Below are 27,840 nucleotides of genomic sequence, written 5' to 3'. Positions count from 1 at the left end.
TACTTCTTATCTAGACCAAAATTAATTCATTTTCATTTAAGAATTCTAACAAAAGAATTAAGACATTATGTAAGTTCTGTGATCAAGCAATAGGTAGCAGATACGATTTTTTTTTTCATTTTTGGTTTCTTTATTTAACAAATTGGTAGAATTAGTATTAAGAATAGTTAACCACAGTGAGCATGTCAGCCCACAAGCTGAGGGTATGCAGTTTGCTGGGACAGAGTATCTCTGCACAGAGGTTTGCATCCTGGAGAACAAAACAAATTCATTTTAAAATGACTACACGCCAAAATTTGCTACCAGACACGGCATGCAATGCAATTTACTTAAAAAAAAATTGATCTCAAATTTATTTGGGATACATGTAGTGACTGATCATTATTAAGAAGCCTATGTCTCTAATTAGCAGGGTTACATACACTTGTCACAATGATTTTACTGAAACATAAGCACTGATGTGCTGGATTGTGGTCAGGGTGGACAGATTTGCAACGTAACGTAGTTCCTGAATCTAACAATCACTTCTCCAGTGAGGCTGATAAAACTAATTACATGGTTAGTTCCCCAGGTAAATAGTAGTAACTTCTGCATTGTTTAGTGGGAGTAAGTTTCAAGAAAGCATTTATAGAGTTGCAAACAAGATTTGCAAAGAAGTAATATTAACTTGCTTCAAAATGGGAACAAATTAGGAACAAAGCTAGGACATGTTGGTTTGGGGCATCCTCACAATTTGGTATCTTCTTCTGATGACTCAACTGAGAGTGAAGAGGAGGATGAGCTGGCCTAGAGAAGAAATAAGTACAATGTTTAAGAAAAGTTTGCCTCCCCCAGCAGCCCCATCTAGTTCTGTTTGACAGCATCCAGCCTCTGATAGGACAATATCTGTATTGCTAGTAGTAAACTGAGTTTTAAACTGCAGTCTGTTAGCAGTCAGACCCCCTCCCCATGCTAAGAGGTTAGTTTATGGATATGGAATATCATAAACTCTTTGCTATAAGTCCTAGACACTGCCTGGCCTCAGGCAGAGCGGATGCCAGCTGGCCTGGAGACTGGAAACTTACCAAGCCATGAGTAATGGGGGAATGACTGACAGGCCTCCATGCCCTGAAGAGTAGCAGAGATAACGAGGCTTCATGAGAGGTACCTCCCCGCCTAATCTCATCAGTGCCTTCCTCCACCCTTTCCTCTCCCACTCACCTAATATTCAGCACATCTGACAGTCTTCCTGCCCGGTACTTACCAGGTCATCAGGCAATATTTGTACCTATAGTCCATCCCAGATAGTCATATCAAACCTTTCCCAAATTTTTGTCCTACCTCCAGACAAAGCATTAAGCCATTGTATTGGGGGCAAAGATGTCAGTTTTGCCCTATAATTGGGCTGCCCAGCCATGTGCTATCTGTGTGTGTACCTTTGTACTCATCCACGTATCCCCAATCTATTTGGGCTTCCTGTTGTTTTCTCGCCATGAAATGCTGGTCATTCTCGCAGCTTTCTTCACGGACCTCTTCTTCCTCGAGACTGATAATTATTGCCCTTCCCCCAAAACTGCTTTTCCATTTCCTCACTTTTCTTAGTTAGCCCTGTGTGTATGCTTTGTGTGGTTTTCTCTGTTTACCTTTTATTTCTCTTTAATAAAAAAACTTTTCCTGTTGAACATCTGCTTGTTTATTTGAGAGTTCTTTAAGGGAACAATCCCCGTAGACATGGGTGGAGAATCCGAGTTACTCCCCTCTCACTTGTCTCCTTTGATGCCCTACTAATTAAGGAGACCTCCTATTTGGGTAACAAGTCCTGTGGAGTTGCTGCAGTGTAAGCCCACTGAAATCAGTGGACTTAGTCTGAAGTCACCCTGCATAGGATTGTACTGCTAATGATACAGTGGTTCAGGCACAGCTTGAGTGTGTTGAGTAACTAGCTCTTCTGTGCTAACTGTTCATTATTCTTATGGCCTTATCACATGAATTCGCAGTCTAATCATTGGCATTAGTACCACTGATTTCATTGAGGCTTATGTATAAATAAATATACATAATATTGTATATTTAATTGAATTTGTACCTATTGTTAGAGCTGTGAGTTCCCACTTACTCTTTATAAGCAATGTGACACTCACCATCTCATGTGCTTCTGACAACAGCCTTTGCGGCTCTTGGATTTCTGTGTAAGGAGGAGGATCATTACTGTAATCATGTGGCGGAGGTACCATAGAGGCTGCAGCAGAAAGATCCTTGGACCTGAAGTGCTGGCAAGCCTTTTCTGCACACACCAGCAGTGTCATCGTGTTGCTGCCATCCCGGATTCTGGCCACAACGTTTTCATACTCTTCGTTTTCCACGTTCACACCATTCACTTCTATCAACATGTCATCATCTTTCAGCCCAGCTATATCTGCTGCTCCACCCTTCTGTACCTGTAAATATATAGTATTAGTTGCAGATGTTGCCCTAGTAGAGTGTATGACAGCATGGGGTAGAGAGGGTCATTCAAATACCCCTGAATTACAGTGTGGTTAAATTAGCAAGGATTACGTAGTATGACTTTTGCAAACAAAGAATGAGTGGTATGCACTATTCTGTTAAAAAGGAAGTAAAGGGCATTGGATTTCTTCGAACTACTGACTTTTTTAGTGGCTACAACAGAGTTATACTGTAATACATTCAATATTTTAAAGCTTTGCATGTATGCTGCCTGAGCTCTTTGGAGGAAAGTTGTGATGAAAAAATAGATACAATTAGACAGTAGAGACATCATCTTATTGTTGTATGCACACTGGTATATAGATTACCTTACTACTAGAGATGTTAAAACCTAGTGGATAATTCTGGTGCTAATCTGAATTTCTCACACCCAACCAATATATTCAGCCAGTTCCAATTCTACGTTTCACTGTGTCCTGAATTGTCTAATCTAGTCTTTGTTCTTGGATAGGCTTTTAATTTTTTTGTTTCACATGTACATTTGTGTCTTTGGAGCCTGCTTAAAACTGCATAAAACTAATGGAATTGGCATGAACATCCACATTTTAAAATGACTATTGGTGAAAAAGCAGTATCATGGGAATTAGTGTTATGGGAGGCTGCTCAGCATGCAGTTTTACAGTATTGAGTAAAGACATCACAAGAATACGCATTGCTTGTTGCTGTGATACTGGAAGCACTAAAAAAAATGCTTCCAGGATTTACATGTGGCAAATTCAGTGAAAAAAACGGAGGCTTGGCTGAAACTATCATATTTGGAACCATATTCAACTTTGACAACAGCAAACATCAGCAAAATTCTGTATCAGCTCTTATTTAAGGCTCAGATACCTGAAGAAAAAGATACGGTATGAAATTGTGCTCTGTTTTGTATCAACTGAATGCTGCAAATAGGAGGGGATCAAGAGGGTAGCCCACCTGTTCCTCATCTTCCCATCTTTTGTCTCCCGTTTCTTTCATACCTCTCCACCCTCGCCCTGTGTAAATGGATTCTAGTTTAATACCTCCTTGATGAACTGGCCAGGCAAACCCTTGATAGCGTTCAAATGAAAACCAAATCCGTTGGGACCTTTAACCAGGTTGCAGAGTCTGGGCTGGTGTCTCTCCTGCTCAGTATGATACGCTGGCACTTCTGCTTCACTTAGAGATGGCACCGATGCTTTGTGACAGGAGAGACATGGGGAAATTTGAGCCTGAGGAACAAAAAGCAAAGATACCTTTTACTAGGAACGAACTTTCTACATTTCAAAATTGGTAGCTCTGTGAAACATGGCAAAAACCTTTCACAAGATGCTGTAGTGTAGGGTATGACAATAGCAAATAGTACAGCGGAATCAGGCAGCTATATAGCCTGTGGTTTCTCTGAAGCTGTGAGGCTGAATATGCATTGACCATTTCCTCTCCCCTTTTACAAATAAACATGAACAGGCTTTGAAAACGGCAAGAATTCTAATGCAGAGTAAGCTTCACACATAATAGAAATAAACATGCCAACAATAGTGAGAAATCTACATGTAAGCTTCCATAAAAGGTTTCTAAATATCTAAAAATAAGTCCACCCACATCATCTATATGCTGTACTTCATACAAATAGTTGCCAGGTCCTCTAGTCACTGAATTATAGGAAAAGGGCATTTCTCCAATGTTGTAATGCAAGTGTTATAGCTACACTAAGGGCATGGAGGGTCCCTTTTCATTGACCACCAGTTAGATTCTAAGATACAAGTAGGTAGTTTAAAAGTATGCACGTAGGTCATTTAAAAGTACCTTAAAAATCGATGGGAATTCTAATGCAAAATTATTCATGAGTAATAACTTCCTTCCCCAAAGGTTGAAAAATGACATAGCCAGAGCATGTGCTTTAGAGATGCATCCTGTAAAGTACAGTGCTAGCAATTAAATACTGTATTTAGTCCTTTACTATAAAGGTGCTGTGGTTTCCAGTATACTCTAAACAATTTATTTTTGCTGAATGAATCAGCTTAAGATCCTCAGAAGTAACAGGCATGGCATTTAAGGCCTTATCCCCCATTTCATTGGCAAAATAACTCCTTATCTCACTGCAGAGTAGAATAACCTGCATCAATTAAATTTTCATCCTCCAGCTGTTGAACAAACTTTTACTTCTAGAATCCTATTGCTATTTACCCAGGGTTCCTATTTCTGAGTTCAAGCATGTAACACTTGTACTTCAGTAACTTGTAAATCTGTATGCATTACAGAATTCTGATACAATTTAATATGTTTAAAAGACAGGCTAAGTGCCAAACTGCTGACTGCTTGAGAGATCAGTAATTGGTTCTTTTTACACTTTTAATATGTTTTTTAAAAAACCAAGAGCCACTGGGGCACCTGGTTTGAATAGAGCCACAGCATTAGGGAAGAAGGGGGTTAACGTCCCCCTCTACTGTTTCCAGAAGAGCAATTTCTAATAGCTGTGGGAGGAACAGCAGCAACTGTAGAATGGGAAACAACGTGGTGGTGGTGGTGGTGGTGGTGGTAAGAGTTTTCCCCCCGTAGCCTTATCTTCCACGTTACTAAAGAAAGTGCTGGGAGATCTGTTCCTGAGTCTCAGCTCCCCCCGACAGCTGCTTATTTCTGGTCAATGGAGGAAGGCTTATCATCACCATCCTACTCGTAACTTCAGACCCCTTCCACTCTCCTTATCTGTTTTATAGATCAGACCTGTGTTTAAAGCTATGGATCTGTGACCATCACATCTACCTTTGAGATCTACAAATATGTTCTATTTCTTTTTGCTTTCATATGTTCATGTGAACCTTTTTGTCCCACCCTGGTGGTCTGTATTTGTTGTTTTATTTATGCCATTTGTATTTCATTTTATGCTATATGTCATTTGTAAACAAAGAATGCAAAAATTAACATTGAAAATTGAGTAAATGTTAATAGGAAAAGCACATTCACCAGGGCATTGCCCACACCAACAGGGCAGCAACAAGGGCTAGAAACTAGCTTATAAACAAATGAAAGGCGGTAGTCTCAGAATGGTAACTCAGTGTGCATTACCATTTTCTGTGTTTCTACTATTACACTGCCCATTACTTGATTTTCCAAATTATTCATTCTTGCACCCCAGCTGTTTTTGTTACCATTTTGTACATGGTGTCAGTCTCTTCATCCATCATCAGCAGTGTAGTTTGTTCACCCGACTCCTTGATCTTCTCCACCACTGAGTTGTGGTCCAGAGCCTCAACCCACTCTCCATTTACAGCCACAAGAATGTCATTTTCCTTGAGACCTGCTTTAGCAGCTGGGCTGCCAGAATCAATGTCCTTCATTAAGTGACCTGTCCTCAGAAAGAAGAAAAGCCTGATAAGACTTTGCTCTAAGCTTTTCACTGGTGGTTTTATTAATTTGAGATTATCTTGATGCAGTCATTTAATCAGAATTCTGCCCGAGGAACAGCTTGATTTTGTGACTGGTATACATTTCAAAGCCAAAGTAACTGGGCATCAATATAATTTTCAACATGGCCAAATCTGTGGATACTTAAATCTGGGACTGGAGCCTTGAACAGACAAGACAGATCTTTTTACAATTCTGAAAAAAATGCCTCAGGTTGCAGAAAAATCTAAAAAAACAAACAAACAGAGGGCTTAAAACTCCCCAAAATAATAGAAGCAGCACCTTTAGCTTTTAAGAAATGAATGCACTCCGTGGCTGTTGCTAGGCAACCAACTGTATTGCCAGCCTTTAAGCCTCGGTTTCTATCAGTAAAATGGGGTGGGGGGAGAGGAGAGATTTTTTTTCAGGGCTGTTTTGGCTTTTAGGCGAGGACTCAGGTGCACTAGAAAGAACTCCCTGTAATGGATTTCCTCACCAAACAAGCAATATAATTTTTGCAATTTTATATTGGAAAAGTGCATATGTGCAGAAAGTGCATTCAAAAGGTAAACATTTACCATTAACAATCATACATAAGTACTTTTGCTTGCAAATAGATATTACAATTCACTTTAACAATTATTCCAGACGATGTCTGTTGCTGATGTACAAAGCTGATGGAATTATTCCTGAAAAATTTTAAGACACACAGTCCAAATAGTCCATAAAGTGGAGTAAGTGCAAAAGTATTTATGTATGATTGTTAATTGTAAATGTTTACCTTTCGAATGCACGTTCTGCACATATGCACTTTTTCAATATAAAATTGTAAAAATTTTATTACTTGTTTGGTGAAGAAATCCATTACCGGGAGTTCTTTCTAGTGCAGTTAGAAGACTTGCTCCTAGGTTTCACCCTTTAGTAGAGTTGAGGACTCATTAGGGCCAGGCCCAACAACAACCACTGAGTGACAGGCTACCATGCAACTTGCATGACTCACCCAGGATTGGCTGCTTGCTACTGTCCAACAGCAGCCACCTTATGACAGCCACTATTGTGTAGTGGTTAGAGTTTCAAACTAGTATCTGGGAGACACAGGTTTGAATTCCCATTCTGGCAAGGAAGCTAACTGGGGTATCTTGGGTCAGTTACTAATTCTCAGCCTAACTTACCTCACATGGTTGTGAGGACAGGGCCGGTGCCAGGGCTTCTGGCGCTTGAGGCCAGGGGCAGCTTCAGGTCTGCTCTTGCCCCCTCGCACGCACATGCACGCACCTGGACTGCGGGGCAGCTGAGCGGGAGGGCTGCCTGCTCAGACTGCCCCGCGCTGCTGCTGCTGGCATGCATGCCCAGCCAGGCATGGCGGGTGGCGGGGGAGGCACGTGTGCGTCCTCCCAGCTCTCCTGCTCAGTTGCTCCATGCGCCACCCTGGACGCCTGCCACACCTGGCCCGTGGCTGCTGCTCCTGGCCGGGGTTGTGTGCTGGTGGTGGCGGTAGCGCGGGAGGGCTGGGAGGCTGCAGTAGCTGCGGGCCAGGCGAGGCAGGCAGCTGGGGCAGTGCGCAGGTGGCTTCCCATCCCTCCTGCTCAACCGCCTGTGCGCTGCTGCCGCCAGCTCCGCAGCATGTGCCCTTGCCCCTGGCACCCCCTCCGGCGCTTCAGCACTGGAGGTGGTTGCCGGATCTGCCTCAGTGGAAGCACACCCTGTGTGAGAATAAAATGAAGTGGGGGAGAATGAGGTGCCCCCGGCAAGTCCTTGCAGATTCCTCCACTGGCCAGTTAAGCCCATCCCGGCAGCCAGCAGCTGCCAAGTGGGCTATAGTTTTCTCAGATAGATACTGCCCATGGGGAGGGGGAAGCTGAAGATAGGGGGCAGAAAAAGGTAGGCTGGTTGGTGTATGGCAAGGAGAAAAGGAAGCAGGACAAGGGTGTTGTACACAAAAATATATTCATTCTACAAGGGGAGATAATGGGAGAGCGGGAAATGAGATAATGTCCCACAAGTCCTTGCGCGCCCCCCCCCCCCCCGCTTGTAGTTACTTATTGTGCACAAACTGTTCTGGGTCTGCCAGTTCAAGTTTAACTTTCTGTATACACTTTAACTCAATAACAGAATACAAACCTCAATCAACTGGCTACTTGACCTGCTAAAGAGGATTATAGCTTAACAGATATAAATTTAAAAAGAGTTATGTGACACTTTTAAAAACGAACAGGTTTACTGTGGCATAAGCTTTTGTGGGCTAGTGGCCACAGCACTTTGTTATATTTAGTTATCTTTCCGCATGCACACTTACACTGAGTTTTCTGGGTATTCAATCCACAAGGATGGGATCTGCTTTGGCCTCGGTAATTCTGCACTTGAGGGAGTTGAACAAAAGTGGGGTCTGTTTTTTCTGCACTAGAAAAATGCCCCATTTCTGCTGTGGCCTTTCTGTTTTGCCAGTTGATCCTCTGAGGAAACTTGCAAGGTTTGTTTTTTAATGCACCAATGTTGCAACATCGTTGTTTAATTTTTTAAAAAAAAAATACAATTCTTACTGCCAAGATATATTGTCAAAGGCTTTCACGGCCTGAGAACGATGGTTGTTGTGGATTTTCCGGGCTGCATTGCCGTGGTCTTGGCATTGTAGTTCCTGACGTTTCGCCAGCAGCTGTGACTGGCATCTTCAGAGGTGTAGCACCGAAAGACAGGGATCTCTCAGTGTCCTGGCCCGCAGCTACTGCAGTGTCCTGAGAGATCCCTGTCTTTCGGTGCTACACCTCTGAAGATGCCAGTCACAGCTGCTGGCGAAACGTCAGGAACTACAATGCCAAGACCATGGCAATACAGCCCGGAAAATCCACAACAACTGCATTGATTTATCTCCAGAGTTCTGCATGCATGGTCAAAATACCCCAATTCAGTACCCATACTGCTTCCCAGACTACTGCATGCTGCATGTTGAAAGGATGCTTGCTTTTCATCCCCCTGTTATTAGACCAAGGTCTTGAACAATAAAATTGAAAAACTTAAATAAAGCCCATATCTAAAAACACTTTCCCTTGGACACTTCTCTGCAGCCTCTAGAAATCAAGCAACAAAATAAGTTCATTTGGGATCAGAATCCTCTTAGAGAAATTAAATCGTTTTGCTCTAAAGTGACTATAGGAAGTATAGTCCATTTATCAAGGCATGGCATAATCCATTTTAGCCTAAACTAAAACACATAAGGGCATTACAAGAGAATGTACAAGAGGGTCAACTGACTGGAGGGGACAGGTGCGTAACTGATCTGAAAAGGGGATCCTTAACAGGAGACCCAACAATAACATTGAAAAGGGGCAGCTGAATTGTGAATGCATAAGAGTTTTACATAACTTTGGGCTAATCAAGGAGTCTAAATAAGAATGGAGTTTACCATTTGATGGGAGGCCCAAGACAACCCGGGAGCATGTCATCCAAGTGTCAAAATGAGTATAGCTCTTATCTTTGACATAAATCAGGTTAGCCACCAGTTTTTTGCTTTGGTTTAGAGAGGAAGAAGAAAGATCCCCCACTTTAAGTTTTATAAGAGATAGCTTCTGTTCAAAAAGCTGAAGCTAGGGAGTCTTATAAGATCTCTGAGGGTTAGGCTTACCAAACTATCCTCAGGGGTCTAAAAAAAGAAGAAGATGAAACCAAAAGTTAAAGGCTGGTACCCAGACACAGGCTTCTTTTTTTAGAATACCGAGTTGGAATTTTCTCAAGGTCAAGTTAAATTAAATCAAGAGAGGATTTAGCAGCAGAAGGGCATGCTTGTCAGTGGTTTCCCTACATGCAAATCTTGGAGAGATTTAAACTAGACAAGAATCAATATGACATTGAACAATCTAAAACTGAATTTGAAATGGTACTCTGTACAAATGATGAACATGTTATTTCTAAAATGTATAAACTTTTGTTGAGGTTTGAGACAGAAGAAGAGCAAGTAAAAGAATGTATGCTTAACTGGGCAAATAATTGTAGACATGACATATTAATGGAGCAATGGGAAAATGTTGGAATAGGCGACTCAGCCTGCCTTTGGACACTGGGGGGCGCTGCATGTCTCTTTGAATGTAATGTATAAGTCTAGCAATCTGCCACTCTCTTGTCTAAGGTGGGAATGCCTACTGACTCCTCCTCCACCATGCTCCTCATGGAGCCCTTCTCTTTGTCCACAAACCTGCACCTACAACCTCGCATCCTAGTTTCAGGCCGTGGTATTAGCCTAGAGAATGTTACTCTTTAGATAGGTTCTTTCCCTTGATATTACCAGAAGATATTGCTATGGAGAAATCTGCTACAATAAACTGTAAGTTCTATCTTTCTATGAATTTTGTCTGAGGATTAATTAATGCACGTTTGTGAGGGTTTAAACGCTTCTGACTAAATTAGGGCCAAGCTACACATGACGAATGACACTTGAACGGCAAGTGTATTTCTCCCTGTTCACTTGCCCTCCACTCAATCCACTTGCCGTTCAAGTGTCATTCGTTATGTGTAGCTTGGCCCTTAGTCTGCTATATGTTACTCTGCTAAGTTACTAAACTAAAATATATAAAATACCATAAATCTCTAACAGAAAATATGCGGACAAGGGGGTTGAAATTTACATTAAGCTCCAGTATCAAAGAAAATTTCTACAAGTTGATGTATTGTTGGTATATGACTCCTGAAAAACTGGCTAGAATGTATAAGGATACTTCAAATGTATGTTGGAAATGTGCTAAACAAGAAGGAACATTTTATCATATGTGGTGAACATGTAAGAAAGCAAAGAGTTTCTGGTTGCAGATACAAGCATCGATTCAGAAGATTTTGAAGATCAAAATCCAGTTGAAACCAGAGACTTTTTTGTTGGGAATAATGGACAGCCAGTTGGAAAGAAGCTTTGGAACTTTGTTTTTATATTTGATTGCGGCAGCAAGAGTACTCTGTGCAAAAGTGGAAAACTCCAACATTGCCTACAATGGAAGAATGGTGGATAAAAGTGTTGGCGTTTGTGACATCTGGATTTATGGATTAAGAATCATGAACAATAGAAAAAAGAGGGCTCTTATGTTTAGAATCATCATCATCATCATCATCAGTGAGCTACAGCCCATCCTGGAAAATGATACCTCTCTCTCAGAAGCCCTGGGTGGAAGACCTTTCCTTGCCTACAGACAGCCCCCCAACCTTAAACGACTTCTCACTCACAACCATGAATTGGCCAGCAGAGTCACCAGCACAGGTACCAGGCCCTGCAACAGACCCAGATGCCAGCTCTGCCCCTATATCTACCCAGGGAATACAATTACAGGACCCAATGGCATCAACTACACTGTCTCTGGCTCTTACAGCTGCTCATCCTCCAATCTGATATATGCCCTCATGTGAAATGGAAACGTCCAGAAACCAGTGGGAGAACACTTCAATCTACCAGGACATTCCATCAAAGACTTAAAGGTCGCTGTAGTTCAACAGAAACCTTTCAAAAACAAAATCCAATGGGAGGCTGCTGAACTGGAATTCATATGCAAATTTGACTCTGTCAAGCTGGGACTGAATAGGGACTATGAATGGTTATCACATTATCACAGGTAACAGATTTCCTTTACAGAAGTAGGGTCTGGGGGAGCTCAGTGGCACCTGGCGTGGGCTTTCGGGGACCACAGATCTCTTTGTCAGATGCATCTGGCAGGGAGAGCTGTGGTTATCGAAGGCTCATACTGCATTGGAATTGGATGGTCTAGCTGTTTGGCTGCTACAGACTAACAGGGCAAACTCCTTTGAAGCCAACTGATCCACACACCAAAAAGAGATGTTTACATATACTAGCAAAGGAATGTTTTGGTTGCTCCCTCCCCCTCCCCCCCTAATTGCCTCTTCTCTCTCCTCGTCTTCTCCTCCCTCCTCCTCTGTATTTGACCAGTCTCTGTATCATGCATCTGACGAAGAGAACTTGATTCTCGAAAGCTTATGCTACAATAAAATTGGTTAGTCTTAAAGGTGCTACTGGACTCTTTTTGATAGAATAAGTGAGACTCTGAAAATGATCCATATTTGTGATGGAGAAAATCAGAACTCATTCTGTAGTTTAGTTTAAGGGTTTTTTTCTTTTTTCTTTTTCTTCTTTTTTCACTTGTTTATGTATTGTTAGTATGTCTTCTTTTTAGAATTTTTTAATCTTCTATGTTTGTTGTCTGTAGTTTTTATGTTATTGTTTATAGTTTATAAAGAAAAATTCCTATATAAACTAATACCGAATACATAGCAAAGGGCTGCAGATTAAATGCACCTAGGAAGCCCTCCAATTGCTCAAAGGAACAAGGACTGTACTCTGTTTATAGAATCATCTACAGCAGAGATCTATATAAGGACCCTGTGCTGCTTCAACAGCAAGCTGATCATATTACTCAGTTAATTAGTATGTATGAAGACTAGAATGTATGTCTGTAGTTTTAAGAGCAGTGCATTCTGGGAGCTGTAGTGCCTTGCCCCACAGGTTTCTGTTCCTGAGGCATTCAGAGCCCGTCAAAAGTTGTTAGGGCCATTTCCTCCTTTGTTCATTCACACCTCGGCAGGGAGAGGAGCAAGATATCTCTTTTTTTTCACCACATACTCTGAGTCTACAAAGCTCTACCATGGACCTTTATCCACAAAAGATGCACTCTCTCCTTTCATTATTTAGTAGAACTGTGAATAGAGATTCCTTACATGTATGAAGAAGTTAAATAAAAACAATTTAAGCTTGTAGCTTGTGCATGTGCATTGACAATTGATGACAAAGAGATGGAATTCCCTTCTCGCGTTGGGATAGACCTCATACAAAACTTGTGAAATCACCACTGAGTTAAAAACTCTTAACAGCAGCTGGAATATAATATGCCCCATTCAAAAAAAGAAATGCAAAACTGCCTTCGTAGTAGCCAAAGATAGCTGAATGAACAATTGTTTATGACATCTCCAGGATGGTGAAAGGCTGCATCAACTGGAAACTAGAGGTGGGCACGAACCAAAATTCATGACGAACCAGGCCGGTTCATGGTTTGCAAACCAGCGGTTCGTCAGATCCCATTTCTGACCAACCGCTATGGACTTTAGGCTGGTTTGTTTGGTTCATTTTTTGGTTTGTCACTGCAGACAGCCTGGTGCTGATCAATCAGTTTCCTAGGTAACAGGGGATGGACTTCCTGCAGACCTTCTGCTGGCCTGGAAGTGACCTTCTGCTGGCCTGGAAGTGATGATTTTCTGACCTGGATGTGAAGTTTTCACTAACCAAATGAACCGGTTCATGAACTGGGGGCAGGTTCTTGAAAGTTCATGGTTTGTGAAATTTGACGAACCACAAACCACATGGTTCGTTTTTTTCTGGTTCTTGCCCATCTCTACTGGAATCTCGATTTTCCCTTAGGTTTTCTGTTTTTTTTTCTCCCTGCACACATACCTCTATGTTTTTTTCCCCAAGGAAGTCAAAACAGGGCTTTATTGAAGTGCAGAATGCTTTCTTTGGTATGAGGCCTGGCGCTGCCTTTCACCCTCCCCTTTATCACCTGTGTCCTGATTGGTTGAACAGCCACCAATTAAACAGCAATGTTGCAAAGTTGCAGTGTTGGTGCACTAAAAAAAACATTGCAAGTTTCCTAAGCCTGTCAGCTGCAATATGGCTAAGAGAAGTTTTAAAAATGGACTGAAAAGTATGTTGTGTGCACATTCTAGCCCTGGCAGTAAGTAAATCCCTTTTAATTTTTAAAAAAACAATATTGTTACAATATTGGTGCATGAAAAAACGAACAAAACTTGCAAGTTTCCTCAGCAGATCAACTATGGAAACTGACCTGTCTTCAGCCAATCAACTGAAGAAACTGACCTGTCCTTAGCTGATCAACTGATGAAGCCGATGAACTCTCAGCCGATCAACTGGAGAAACAAAATGGCTGCAGCAGAAACAGGGCATTTTTCTAGCGCAGAAAAAAATGTACAGACACCACTTAGGTTTGACTCTCTCAAGTGCTCAATTACAGAGGCTCAAAGTGGATCCAATCCTTGTGAATCGAATACCCAGAAAACCCAGTGTAAGTGTGCATGTGGAAAACACCGAAGAACTGCAGAAAAATTCAAGGGGAAATAAACTCTGCAGCTGATGTAGCCTTTCACTGTGCAGAATGCAATAAAGTATGCAGAACTCTGGAGAGAAATCAATGTAATATGGCGCCAGAACTGATTAAAAAGCCCAGTGCATAAAAGACCTTTGCAAAGTTTAGACAAACCTGGTATGCCTGCAACTATTAAGTTTATAACCAAGTCTGTTTTTTGTTGGTGGTGGGATGAGTAATTAAACCCATTGGCTTGCTTATGTTAAAAAAGTGGCCCCTCAGTTGCCCTGTTTTATGTATATAATCTAATAGTTTAGAACATACTGAATGCTCCTGGACAAGTATGTGTATGTTACATGTATATATGCATACACAGAAATTGTGATATTGCATGGCTAAGAAATGCAAGGTACATATAGAACTGTAAGCCCACATGCATAGAAGATAAACAGAGTGACTGTTCACAACAGCACTCCGAGATGCTCTGTTTTGTAGATTTGCTAAGTTAATTGAACACTCTTCATTGTGATTGAGCTCTATTCTGATAGTGTCAAAATGAATTCTATTTATTTCAGTATTTATATCTTGTCCTCTCAACATTTCTTAGGTGGCTTACATGTTCCTTAAAACAGTAAAATAAAGGGACCATTCACTGCCACAAGATCATCCCCCAACCAGTACCACTGTTTTCTAGGAAAAGTGAGAACTGTATCTGAATTTCTATTTCTCAGATTCAAATCCTACCTATCATGCACGCCTATGTAACCTTGGGAAAAACATTCTGTTTGTAAGAACACAAGAAGTTCCTTGGGCCAATGAGACCAAAAAAAAATCCAACAATGGTCATCCAGATACTTCTGGGCAATGAAAAAGTTAAGCATGAAATGAACAGCTGTCTCCTGTTGTCTGTTATACTGTCTCTGTTCATGGAGTTTCTGCTTAACTATGGCTTACATCTGTTGCTAGACCTTATCTATAAATGAGTCTAATCCTCTTTTATTTGTGAATCTTTAAAAAAATAATTCATCCAAGATAAACATCTACAGTCTTAACAAGTTCAATTATAATTCAAGTTTCAGTACTGCATAAATGGAGATGAATTTTGTACAAAAAAAATTCTTTGTTCACGCACCTTTCTCTTACTTTTATATAAAGCAGCAACTTAGATAATATCAATATGTCCCAGACTTTACATAACCATTCCTGAAAGCTATTTGTTATCTTTCCAATGTTTGGACAAAACTGATCTGGCTCTAACTTGTATATTTATAGTCAGGTCTGTTGCTTTGGGAAGGTGGGTGGGAGGGAAAGGATGAGAAATTAAACCTATTGCTTTACTTAATTTTTTTTTAAATTAGGAGAAAATGCAATAATTATCCACAGAGTTATAGAGTAATCTTTTGGAACACTTCTAAAACCGCAATAATAAAACATTAACAAAACGTACCCTTGCCTGATAATCATTTCCATCTGACCTCTGAACTTGTGCTATTGAGTTGCTGGGAGCTGGGTTTCTAGAGGATGAAGAAGGAACAGGTCTTCTCATATTTGCTTAAAATCAAATCATAACTGGCATGCTGGCCTTTCATAGAATAGGAAGCTGGACTAGCCCTGCCATGAGGCAATATGTGATGCCCTATCTTTGGTGGCAGGTTGTATGGTACCATTCAAGGACAGAAATATGTCAACAATTTATTATATTTTTATGACTCTGGAAATTGAGGAAGTTGCCATTAAGATTTTTTTTTGCCCCAGGCTCCAGAGTGTCTTGGGCCTTCTCTAGTGGTAAGACAGGCAGTTCTGAGAGAAAATTACTTTGGTACAGCTTCCATGTTTTTTGGCTGCTTGGTAGGTGGTGCCCATTTACTAGCATGGAGAGCTCAGAGTGTACTACCAATCCTGCAAACCAGATGGCCAAAGCAGCAGAGTGTGACCTGGTGGTCTGGTTCATCTTACCTTTACCATTTTGTTCCATTCTCAGACAGAATCCATAGCCATTATTTCCCTTTTTGAGCTCAATGGTTTGGGGTTTGTGAGGTAAGAATTTCAAACTGGCCGTTTCTCTCTTCAGTGGCATGTTCTGTCTGCTGTAATACCAGTCTGTTTCTTTATTTGACAACAGAAATATAACTTGATTCCCAGATTTTCTCACCTGGAAATACAGACAGTACTTCTGTCAGTGCTTGTAACAGGGAAGGACCAGAGAGCATTTTGTATGCAATGTTCCAGAGCTCATAAGCGTGTTCAAAATATCTCTTCTGTACATGCCCCATCCATCTTTGTAAAGGCTTAAAAAGGTATGTATTGAAGCTTAAATTAGTCTGTACTGAGGAGGTGAAATCTGCATTGCCTAGTCCTACAATATACATTTGATTAACCTGGCACCTTCTATCCCACGTCAACAGCATTCACACATGACCTGTCCTTATAGTTATTTTGGATCTGGGTGCTGGGACCTTAGGATCCATTCCTTTGGATGAAAATGGGTGATTACTCAACTCCAGAGATTTACAAAAGGGAGAAGAGTGGTGATGACAAAGAGACAGCCACCACTTACTCTGTCTTTAGTGACCAATATACTTTCAGAACATCTAATAGAATTAACTGACAAGGGAGAGGTGGAGTGTGAGATGTTTGAGATCAGGAGTACCTTCTCAACCACTTCCTCATGAGTGTCATTTTCCACATTCTCTCCATTGATTTCAATCAGGCGGTCATTTGGCTGCACTCCAGCTTTTGCAGCTGGTCCTTGTGGGGATATGTCAATAATGAACAGTCCCTTTTGACCTGAATAAAGGAGAGAACAGACAGAAACTGAAACACCATTCCGTTGTTAACCATGTTCTGTGGTGCTTGGAGGTGAAGCAATTATACTTGCTTGGTAGGCTTGAGACATATTTGTTCAAGGAACAGTTGCAACAGCTACAGATGTGTGATCTGAGAAGCAACAACAATAACATGCCTTTTCTGTGCCTCAGGAAATTAAGGGAGAGTTATCCATCCCTCATAGCCCAACTGCACTTCATGCCTTTTCTGATACTGCACAAGGAGATGTTTCTAAGGTTTAAGCTAGTATCTGATTATTAGCTGCAAGAATAAAGTTGTTTATTAAAAGCCCTTGTTCTTGCAATGTGTTGATTGGGAATTGTTACCATGCTTCCAAATATATTTCCTGAGTTCAAAAGAAAGTTTGTCCTGTATAGTTTATAAATTATCTGGCAATTGCTGCATGTAGTATTGTAAAAATACCTAGAAAGAGTTCTTATATCTACATTATATGACATATAATCATATCTCCACATCCAGATGTAGAGTGAGGAAATATATAATATATAAGAACCAGTTATGTAGCAACTTTATCAGTCCTCTTGCTGACACACATAGCTAGTTTGTTTCATGTATCTTAAGACACATTCAGATGAGTCCAAGTGCCAAGCTACAAGTGACGCCTGACACAGGTTGGACACTTGTCAGCTTCCCTCAAGTTTTGATGGGAAATGTAGGCATCCTGGTCTTGCAGCTTGGCTCTCCGACTGCTGTCCAATGGACTTTTCAACTGTCACCTGTCGAACATTCCGCCAAGCTGCCTACATTTCCCATCAAAACTTGAGGGAAGCTGACAAGTGTCCAACCTGTGTCAGGTGTCACTTGTAGTTTGGCTCCAAGTCAAAACCACAGACAAGCTTTTAAAGGCACCTCTACATATGGTACATAGGAAGTATAATTCACAATGTAATCCTTAACAGAGTTACATCTTTTCATGTCTATTGAAGTCAGTATAATTACAAGTCAACTATAAAGTGTACTGATTCCACCTTGATCCATGAAGCTAGAAGAATCAAGCACAAATTGTACTATTCACATGCCCCAGGCCACGCTCTGGATCTTATCACATTCTGGATGGGAGACTACCTGGGAAACCTATGTATGCTTTCCTGGTGTCCATAAAAAAAGAAAGGCAGGATATAAACTAAATGTATAATGGGCAGTATCCATATTGAAGAAGTACAACAATTCAGGTGATGATTTAGATGATATATCTATCTTTTAAACATTTTCAATTACTGTATGAGTTCATCCAAACAATAACTTTTAAGTATGAAATTTAGAAGACAAACGATAAAAATGGGCTGAATAACAACACTAATTTTGAAGCCTAGAATGTGCATAATAAGGGCCAAAAACCTGAAGTACCAACCAGACGAGACTGAGGTGCTCTTCCTCAAGGACAAAGAGTTGAGGGTTGAGAAGTTAGTCTGTCCTGGAGGGGGTGGCATTCTTCCTGAAGGACCAAATTCGTAGCTTTGGGGTTGCTGCTGGCTCTGTGGCTGGCACCTAGGGTTGTCAGCCTCCAGATGGTAGCTGGAGATCCCCTGGAATTACAACTGATCTCCAGGTGGCAGTGATAATTTCCCCTGGAGAAAATGGCTGTTTTGGAGGGTGCACTCAATGACATTATACCCCACTTAGGCTCCTCCCCTCCCCAAACCCTACCCTCTCCAGGGTCTACCCCTCAAATCTCAAGGAATTTCCCAAATCAGACCTGGCAGCCCTAACTGAAGTCTCCTCTTTGGCAAAAAACACCTTTTATGAACTTTGGCAAATATGCTAGTTATGGCCATTCCTTGAAAAGCATGATCTAGAAATGCTCTGATCCCATCTGTAATATGCTTTGCATAGGGTTGCTTTTGAAAACTGTTTGGAAAGTTCAATTGGTCCAAAATTCACAGCCAGATTGTCTGGGGCTGGATACAGAGGTCACATCACCCCTGTACTGAAAGGTCTTCAGTGGCTACACATTTGTTTCTGGGAACAACTCACAGGACTGGTTCTTACCATTAAATGGCTGGGAGTCAGAGTACTTGAAGGACCGTGTCCTCTTATATTGTTCAGCCTGCCAACGAAGATCTCCTTTCTGCTCTCTGCTTCTATCTGCAGAGGTGAGATGGGTGGTGACCATGCTTTTTTCAGTGGTTGCACTTCTCCTTTAGAGTGCCGTTACCATTGAGGCTTGTCTGGTGCTTTCATTACTTTCTTTAGGCACAAGGCCAAAACATTTCTGTGTATTCAGGCTTTTAATTTGAGGGAGGTATCATTTTAGGATGATTAACTGTTTTTATAGCTAGTTTTAATATTGATAATTTTATGATGATAGTTTTTACAATTTTATTTATAATTTGTTTTTACTTTGTGAGCTGCCTGAAATAGTTCTTTGGAGAGGTAATATATATATAATTTATAAATAAATAAAAATACTTTTTAAAGAACAGTCTACAGACGTTGACTATGCTCTAAACTGTGCTATATGCCTGTCCTCATTGTTCTCACCTGCAGTAGTCTTCAAGGAGAAGCCATAGCTATTTTTTCCTTCTTTCATCAGGTAGCAAAGCCGGGGCTGTGGAACTAGAGCAGGTTCTTCATTTGTCACAGGTGGGGGACATTCTAGCATCTGCTGGGTTTCTGACTTCTGACCCAGCTTTTCCAAAACCATTCCTTCTTTTTGTGCATTTTCATAAGATTCTTCATCCAACACAAGGAATACTACAGAATTCATATTTTTCCTAACTAAATCAGCTACCTGTAGCGGATGGAAGACAAGGTTAAGGAGCAAGAATAAGTATCAGGAAAATGTTTCCTTTAATTTTTTTTATTTTACTGCTCACAACAAAAACAATTGGTACCGATGTCCCTATCCCAGAAGTGGCAGGGTGGAGGTTGTAGTAGGAAGGGAAGGCACAGAACTCCTGCAAAATAGATGGAACTCCTCTGTGTGATTCCAGCTGATTACAGCACTAGTTCACCACTACCTTCTGATTTACTGAAAAGAAGGTTTGTTTAAAATCATTGCAGGGAACGTCTTCTGTAGCAAATATATGCTACAAACGCAAACTGGGTTAACAGTCCCTTCTCCACCAGGACGTATAGCATGGCCGTTTCCACACGGCTTACTTCTCTTCGTAATGTCCCGGTAGATTGCGCAAAAAATGCGGAAGATCACGTTTCCTCGCACAATATTTGCGCGATGTCACGTGACGTCATGCAACTCTCGTGCGAGGAAACACGATCTTCTGCGTTTTTTGCGCGATCTACCAGGACATTACGAAGAGAGGTAAGCCATGTGGAAATGGCCCCTAAGTAGTATAGAATGCTCAAGAGTACAGTCCTGTGTGTGTTAACTTACATGGGAGTAAATGTCACTGAACTCTGTAGATGGTATTGTACTTGAGAGACTGTTTTTCCTTCTATAAGCCTGCACATTTGTTCAGATCATCCCCAAGATGAAAAGGCTAGCTGCCGGTTCCATCAATATGAGATGCAAGGACATCTCTAAGATCCCCCTTCTGACAGACTACAGTCTTAGTGACCTTGGGCCAATTACATTATTTCAACCTAACCTACCTCATAAGTAAGCTAGTCTGCAAGTATATGGGGAAGGCCTCCCTGAGCTCCTTCCTTGTATGACGGGCAAAATAAACAGATAAGTCTCAGTACTTTGGAACGATAGCTCTCCTGGTTTTAAGCCACTGAAATTCTTCAGACATTAAGGATGACTGGAAGGTTTGGGCTAGGTAATTGCTGGATTCTTTTGCTGCTGTTGGTTTGAATGGTTGTGGTGATCATGGGTGTTACTGTTGTTTTATCATAATTTTCAAGTGATGTAAGCCTTTGGGAGTGACAGGACAGAAACAGTAGTAGTGGTAGTGGTAGTGGTAGTGGTAGTAGTAGTAGTAGTAGTAGTAGTAGTAGTAGTAGTAGTAGTAATAATAATAATAACACCAACATTTGGTTTTTATACTGCTGTTCAGGATGACTTAACACCCACTCAGAGCAGTTTACAAAGTATGTCATTATTATCCCCACAACAAAACAACCTGTGAGGTGGGTGGGGCAGAGAGAGCTAGAAGCCGTGACTGACCCAAGGTAAACCAGCTGGCGTCAAGTGGAGGAGTGGGGAATAAAACTCCAGATTAGAGTCCCACATTCTTAACCACTACACCAAACTGGTTCTCTTAAAACAACCAAACTCTGCCTAACATCATCATCATCATTATCTAATTTATAGCCTGCCCCCCCTGAGCCCACAAGCGGGCTCAGGGGGGGTTACAGCGATAGATAAAATTACAGTAAAACAATAAAATCACAAACTCATTTATCACAAGCATAATTTCCAGTATCCTAGGTGGGCCCCCCTTCCATTTCCCTGCACATCATACACATTAAGAAAGGGTGGAGGTGTGAGTTAATAAACTCTAACTCCTCATGCGTGGGGGGTGGGGGGTGGGCAGATGACCACATGGTCTGATTATATCAGAGTGTAATGCAGGAAAAGTTTGGCAGAGGAAAGTACCCCAAGTTAAAATGTGTCATACCTGCCCATGATCTTCTTTGTCTACAAACACCCCATTGACCCTCAGGACTCTGTCTCCATCTTTCAGACCAGCCTTTTCAGCTGGACTGTCTTGTATCACGTTCCGAATTAGGTGACCAATTTTGTGTTTCTCAAGGCGCAGACAAAATCCATAGCTCTCTTTGTCTTTTCGGGCCAGTTTGCATTCCCTGGGCTGAAGAGGAGATGTCATTTCTGGGAAATGAGAAGGGGGGGGGGAGGAGATGCAGCTGTCAAAAATGCTTAGATAGAAAGAGGGCCTAGTTGAGAGAAACTAGCCAAGAGCATCAAGATCCTCATAAACAAAAGTGAGAAAGAAAATGGAAAATGGAAAAGAAATCTGCTTGAGAAAAAAAGATACAAGGAATCAGACGCTTCTAAAGAATGAGTTTGGGTTTGGTTTTAACTCATGAAGAAGTACGTTTTATTAAAATGGCTAACATTTATTTCTTCATTGCCATGCTTGATTTTTGTTGTTGTTGTTGTTATAGAACACAAAAATTAGGTGTGTGGGATTCTGAGTGTTATACAATAGTAAGAGGTTCCTCCAGGACTTTCTTAGCAGGTAGAGAAGATTTACACACATTCTGCAATGATCACATAGCAAAATGATTTCTTGCTCTCTGTTGGTCATGCTCATGATACATTTTCATTTATTATTACCTCTCGCAAACAGAAAGTTTTCTAACAGTCTTGCCAAGGAAGCAGACTGCTAAAATTCCATGGGAAAGGGCTGGTGTACCAAGAGCACCAAATGAACATGCTGCAGGGAAGGAGACCTGATCTGTTGAGGATCTTATCATGATGTGTCTTCTGTTAGATATTTCTGCTTTAATTGAAGATAGGAACAAAAATAAAATAAAATAACCATCCTGAGGAAAAATCCATACTTTATTCTGTTGCTGCCCCAAGTTAAAAAAACAAAAAACAAAAAACAGACAAATGTAGTCTCTCCAAAAAATAAATACACAACTGCACTGTCTACCTAGGCATGAAGACAGGAGAATCAATTAGATGCTTTTGGCATTCTGAATAAAATGGATTAGACCTTGTGCAGTGCATAGGGACTGAGAAACATGCAATATAGTGGACAGAGAACTTGATCAAAGAACTCTCAAAATCAGCAAGAGTAGTTCACAAGTACCTGCAAGAATGTTGATGGTAAAGTATACTTCGGGGGCAAAGGAGAGGGGACAGATTAACTAGGATGAATTCCTCTCTTTGAGATTTTTTTTAATGGGACATCCATAACACTTCAGCAAAGTTTTTTGCTGAATTTCAATTTGGAAATAACATATTAATCACATACCAGGATACCAGAGCACTCGGGGAAAAAGATTAGCCACAGTTCCTTTTCTGAAATCTGCATGCAAGTATGGCACATGGGAACTCACACTTGACTCTGTCTACTTTTCAGCACAAACAACAGTCAGTTGACTTTCATCAATTAATTATAAGTTGCCTTAAGGCTGAAATCTTCCATCAAAGGGCACGGCTCACAAAACCCTGAAACAGCATACTGCAGGAATGGCTTGGCTATAGCAGGATTTCAGTGGAAAGAATCATTGTCAGTTTTGTTAAAGACAGCTACCAAAGATTTGTTATTGAAGCTGCATACAGCGAGCCCCCACCCCTCCGGGCAACATGTTGCTGTATCTCAAAATCAGCAGGGTATTTCAAATCTTTAAATTGTCATTCAAAATCTAGAGATGGATCACAATGGGTAGCAGTGTTAGTCTGTCTGTAGTAGTAGAAAAGAGCAAGAGTCCAGTAGCACCTATAAGATTAACAAAATTTGTGGTACAGTATAAGCTTTCGTGAGTCACAGCTAGAGATGGGCACCAACCAAAATACAAACCAAAATTAAGCACGGACCAGGCTGGTTCGTGGTTCGTGAACCGCGGTTTGTCAGATCTCATTTCTGACGAACCGCCACAAACTTTAGGCTGGTTCATTTGGTTCGTTTTTTGGTTCATGACTGCAGACAGCCTGGTGCCAATCAATCAGTTTCCTAGGCAACAGGGGATGGACTTCCTGCAGACCTTCTGCTGGCCCGGAAGTGAGCTTCTGCTGATCCGGAAGTGATGATTTTCTAACCTGGATGTGACATTTTCATGAACCAAACGAACCGGTTCACGAACCGGGGGAGGTTCATGAAAATTCGTGGTTTGTGAAATTTGATGAACCATGAACCGCATGGTTCGGTTTTCCCCCCGGTTTGTACCCATCTCTAGTCTCAGCTCACTTCTTCACTTCTAGCTGTATCTGAAGAAGTGAGCTGTGACTCACGAAAGCTCATATCCTACCACAAATTTTCTTAGTCTTATAGGTGCTACTGGACTCTTGCTCTTTTCCAAAATCTAGAGAGTTCATCAGTGCACAAGCTCTGTTGCAGTTGCAGCATGTTTGACCCTAAGCCCTCCACACAGAAATTATACTTGTGATATTCATCTCTGCTTTGTTAGAAAAATTTAAAATTTTCCTATTATGTTTCCTATGAAGATGATCCTCCAGGGATATACTGTCAACTGCTCAGCTTACTCTTGTTGTAGACAATGGTCTTTTCAACTCCCACAACAATTTAGTGCTTAGTATTAGTATTTATCTGAACAGAATAAAAACTTGAGGTACAACAAGTGACGTACAGCAAGTGCCAGCTCCTGCCAACAAAGTTTCATATGAATTATGAGTACAGGAGAGGTGATGTATACTGGGAGCCTGAGGAAAATATCAACCGCACTAATCAACAGGATAGTTGTTGAGATTTTTAGGAAGATATTAATTACTTTAATAGCCCTTATAAACTCTAGCCTAAGAACAGGATATACTAAAATACTCGTAGTTACTCCATGACAGAGCAAGATAAAAGAAAATATATTAATTACATATAAGGCTACAAAAAAACAGGATCTAATGGTTGTGCAAGTGGAAGGCACTTGCAGGAGCAAATCTTTCCCCACCTTCTCCTTCCTAGAACAGCCTTCTGAGATTGGGAAAAGCATGACTAGGCATTATGCAACCATAATGGACAACAAGCCACCAGTTCTCCTCACTTCAGTCCCCTGGTTTGCCCACAAGGGTACATCTCCTCTTATGGATTACAAATTGGCTAAACAGCAGGAAGAAGAAAATAGGAATAAATTGACAATTTTTACAATGGAGGGAAGTGAGCAGTAGAGTCCAACAAGGATTGCTATTGGGACCAGATGATTTGGAATTAGAAGTGAGCAGTGTAGTGTCCAAGTTCACAGATGATATAAAATTATTCAGGATGGTGAAAACCGAAGTGGATTGAGAAAAGCTATGGTTAAATTGGATGAGTGGGCAGTAACGTGGCAAACAAAGTTCAGTGTTGATAAGTGTCAGGTGATACACACCAGAACAAAAAATCCTAACTTTAAAATATATATGCTGATAGGGTCTGAACTGGCTGAAACTGAGGTTGAAAAAGACCTTGAGAGCAACAAAAATATTGAGAATGTGTGTGGCAGTGGTGAATCAAACAAACTCCACACTGGAGATTATAGGAAAGGGACTGAAAATAAAACAGCAAATATTGTAATGGCTTTGTATAGAGCTATAGTGCACACTTGTTTGGAATCACTGTATATAGTTCTGGTCCCTGTAGCTCAAAAAGGATACTACAGAGCTGGAAGAATTGGATATCCAAGATGACTGGGGTTGGAGTACACCTTTCCAATGAAGAAAGGCCAAAGTGCCTGGGACTTCCCAGTTTTCCAGTTTAGAAAAAAGATGACCGGGGAGGGGGGGTATAACAGAGGTTTACAAAGTTTTAGTGGATAATATTATATATAATATTATATTATATATAATATATTATATATATTAATAATATATTAATATTAGAACTTGGGGTCACCCAATGAAGTTGATGGGCAGTAGATTCAGAATGAGAAAAAAAAAGTACTTCTTTACTCAACTCGTAATTATACTGTGGATTTCACTGCCAGTTGATTTAGTGATGGTCATGAGTATGGATGGCTTTAAAAGAGTTAGATTTATAGAATATAGGTCCACCAGCAGCTACTAGCCATGGTGACTAAAGAGAACCTCAGAATACCAGTACTAGGAGGTAACTTCAGGGGAAGGCCTCAGCTATTACGCTGTTTTTGGCCCTCTAATGTTTGGCCACTGTGTGAGACAGGATGCTGGACTAGATGAATCACTGGTCTGATCAAGCAAGGCTCTTCTTATGCTCTTATGTAATGCCTTTAAACAGCCCACAGAGGGCTACTGTAGGATGTGGAAAGTAGGAAAAGATCCACCACTATGAGAGCTTTCTATTTGTCCAACTGTAAGATCTATCCCTTGGTCACCAAAGACAACAGTTCCCTTCTCCCCAGCAATTGCCCCTTCTTGATGACCAGTACAAAAATTCCTTCATGTCTTCTGAGTTCTCCACAAACTGAAGAGAATGACACTGGAGTTTGGAGTATAGCAAAACAGTATGAGTCTCATATGCTTCTCTCCTTTCTGCTGAGAGACACTCCTTCCCCCTCTTCTCTGTACAAGCTAGAGGACTCTGGGGAAGATGACAAATAATGCTTGACATGTAGATCAAGTCAAAATTGTGGTTCACACTTCAAAAGGAGCATAGTAGGTCAGTAATTATATTGAAAGCCAAACATCTTGTAATAATTCTGCACTTTGTTCACTCCTACTCCATACGTGCTACCTCATAATCTCAATGATATAGTTAATATGTAAAGAGGTGATGGTTAATAAGTGGAGATTCTCCTTAGGCTAGGAAATTGTAATACATAGGTGGCACTCAAACAGCCATGGCAGCAAGTACAGTTACTTGATATTTCTATCCTATTCTCTTTTGGAATAAAGTTACAATGAAAGAAAAGGGGTGATATTTCAATAAAGAGTTACAGTGCTGTTTGTGCAACTGTGAGCAGGACTTTAACCAGCTCCTTTGGTAGACAGTGTCATTTTCTGCAATCAAATTCTTTCTCTAAGATTCTTAGTACTAGTTTAATGGAAAAGGTCCTATATCTCTGGGAAACAAATTCCAGAAAGTTAGCTAATATTAGTTTGTTACTGCAAAAACAAAAGAAGTCTTATGCCTCCCCCAACATGCAGAGAGAAAATAATTGTGAACTAGCACACTATTTACAAATTTTGCTCAACATGTATGCATATATCAGCTAATTAAAGATGTACTTCATGTATTTGACAAAACAATGTTTAATCCTCAACAGATCTCTCAGTCCTTGAGATGCCACAAGAATCCTCTTTGTTTTATATCTCTGGGAATTACTGGAAAACAATAAAGCAAGAATTCTGACTCATATCCCAAAAAGCAAATAAAATAGTCTGAAGTCTCATTATTTTTGGAAATATGCACTAGCATTGAAATTAACCCAGCTCCCGGGCAATAAAGGACTGAAGTAGCAGTTGGGTATGGGGAAGTTAGAATCCTATGAGATCCTACTATCTGGGAAAGAGGGGCTGAAGAAAAGAAACTTGCAAAAAAATCACATTTTTTTGTTTTCCAGTGTAAGGCATCAGGACTTTATTGGGTAGAATGCTTATTTTAAACACTTGGATGTTAACAACAACAACAACAACAGCTTTTGTACTGCTCTTTTGACAGATTAGTGCCTCGCTCAGACTGGTGAACAAAGTCAGTGTTATTATTATCCCCACAATACAGCTGGGGATCTGGGGCTGAGACAAGAGGCTTACCTAAGACCACCTGCTGAACTCATGGCAGTAGTGGGATTCAAACCAGCAAAGTGCTGATTCACAACCCAACCACTTAACCACTATGCTACAGCAGCTGTTCTATTTCATATTAACAATGACTGCTTCCACTTTGGTATCCAAAGTGGTATGCTTTTTTTTTAACTTCTTCACGACACTGTCTTCTAATCATCCACTTTCCAGTTTTTCTCTGTCCTTGTTGTACTGTATTTCAATCCTGCTGTACTGCAATCTTTTTGTAAAGAATGCAGTAAAAATTCATTAGCACATTGTGTGAATGGAAGGATGTGCATTTTCTAAGGTCCCACCTAGATTGGCACCATTTCCTGCCATTGTCCTCTTATGAACACCATCCCCCCACCCATTCTACAGAAGGGCTTAAATGGTAATTAATACAGCATTATAATGCTATAGCAATCAACAGGTTTTTGAATGAGTCCTCAAAAGCCCTCTGGTGGCATGGCAGGGAAAATGGCAGCTGCCAAAGCAAAGTCCACAGAAAACTTCTATGTGGATGCTCCATTGCCAAAGCAAATGTTTTTGTATTCACAGCAGCAATGAATGCAAACCAGAGAATCCATGTGGATGCCACCAGTGCTTGTAACTGGCACAACCAGCATCAGTAAGCCCAAATGCATTTTAGTATCATATATGAAAACAGACCAGATTAGGGGAATTCTTACCTGCATGGGTAGACTTGTTCTCAGACTTTTCCTTAGAAGTCTCTAATGCTGTTGTATCAGTAAACACGACTACAATTTGAATGAACAAAGGTTGATTTAAAAGATGATTTATTTAACAGGACTTCGT

General features: G+C 40.8%; 1 protein-coding gene across 2 annotated transcripts; it reads right to left on the bottom strand.

Annotated features, from left to right (window-relative positions):
• Window positions 1-113: 113 nt before the first annotated feature.
• PDZK1 (PDZ domain containing 1) lies at window positions 114-27,782 on the bottom strand. 2 transcript variants are annotated; one of them, XM_054973237.1, is made up of 9 exons: window positions 27,714-27,782; window positions 21,281-21,492; window positions 19,239-19,488; window positions 16,561-16,697; window positions 15,867-16,062; window positions 5,595-5,791; window positions 3,489-3,677; window positions 2,121-2,417; window positions 114-786 (listed from the first exon to the last, which is right to left on the bottom strand). In XM_054973237.1, exons 2-9 carry the CDS (start codon window positions 21,488-21,490, stop codon window positions 727-729), a joined length of 1,536 nt encoding a protein of 511 aa, XP_054829212.1. In that variant the 5' UTR covers window positions 21,491-21,492; window positions 27,714-27,782; the 3' UTR covers window positions 114-726. The 2 variants fall into 2 exon arrangements, with proteins under 2 accessions (XP_054829212.1, XP_054829213.1); XM_054973238.1 differs by lacking the exon at window positions 21,281-21,492 and having other exon boundaries at window positions 27,714-27,778.
• Between the last annotated feature and the right edge of the window lie 58 nt (window positions 27,783-27,840).

The sequence above is a fragment of the Eublepharis macularius genome, chromosome 3 (assembly GCF_028583425.1).
Source record: "Eublepharis macularius isolate TG4126 chromosome 3, MPM_Emac_v1.0, whole genome shotgun sequence".
Classification (NCBI taxonomy): domain Eukaryota; kingdom Metazoa; phylum Chordata; class Lepidosauria; order Squamata; family Eublepharidae; genus Eublepharis; species Eublepharis macularius.
The sequence above is the reverse complement of the archived record's forward strand: the minus strand, read 5'-3'. Positions and strand labels throughout refer to the sequence as shown.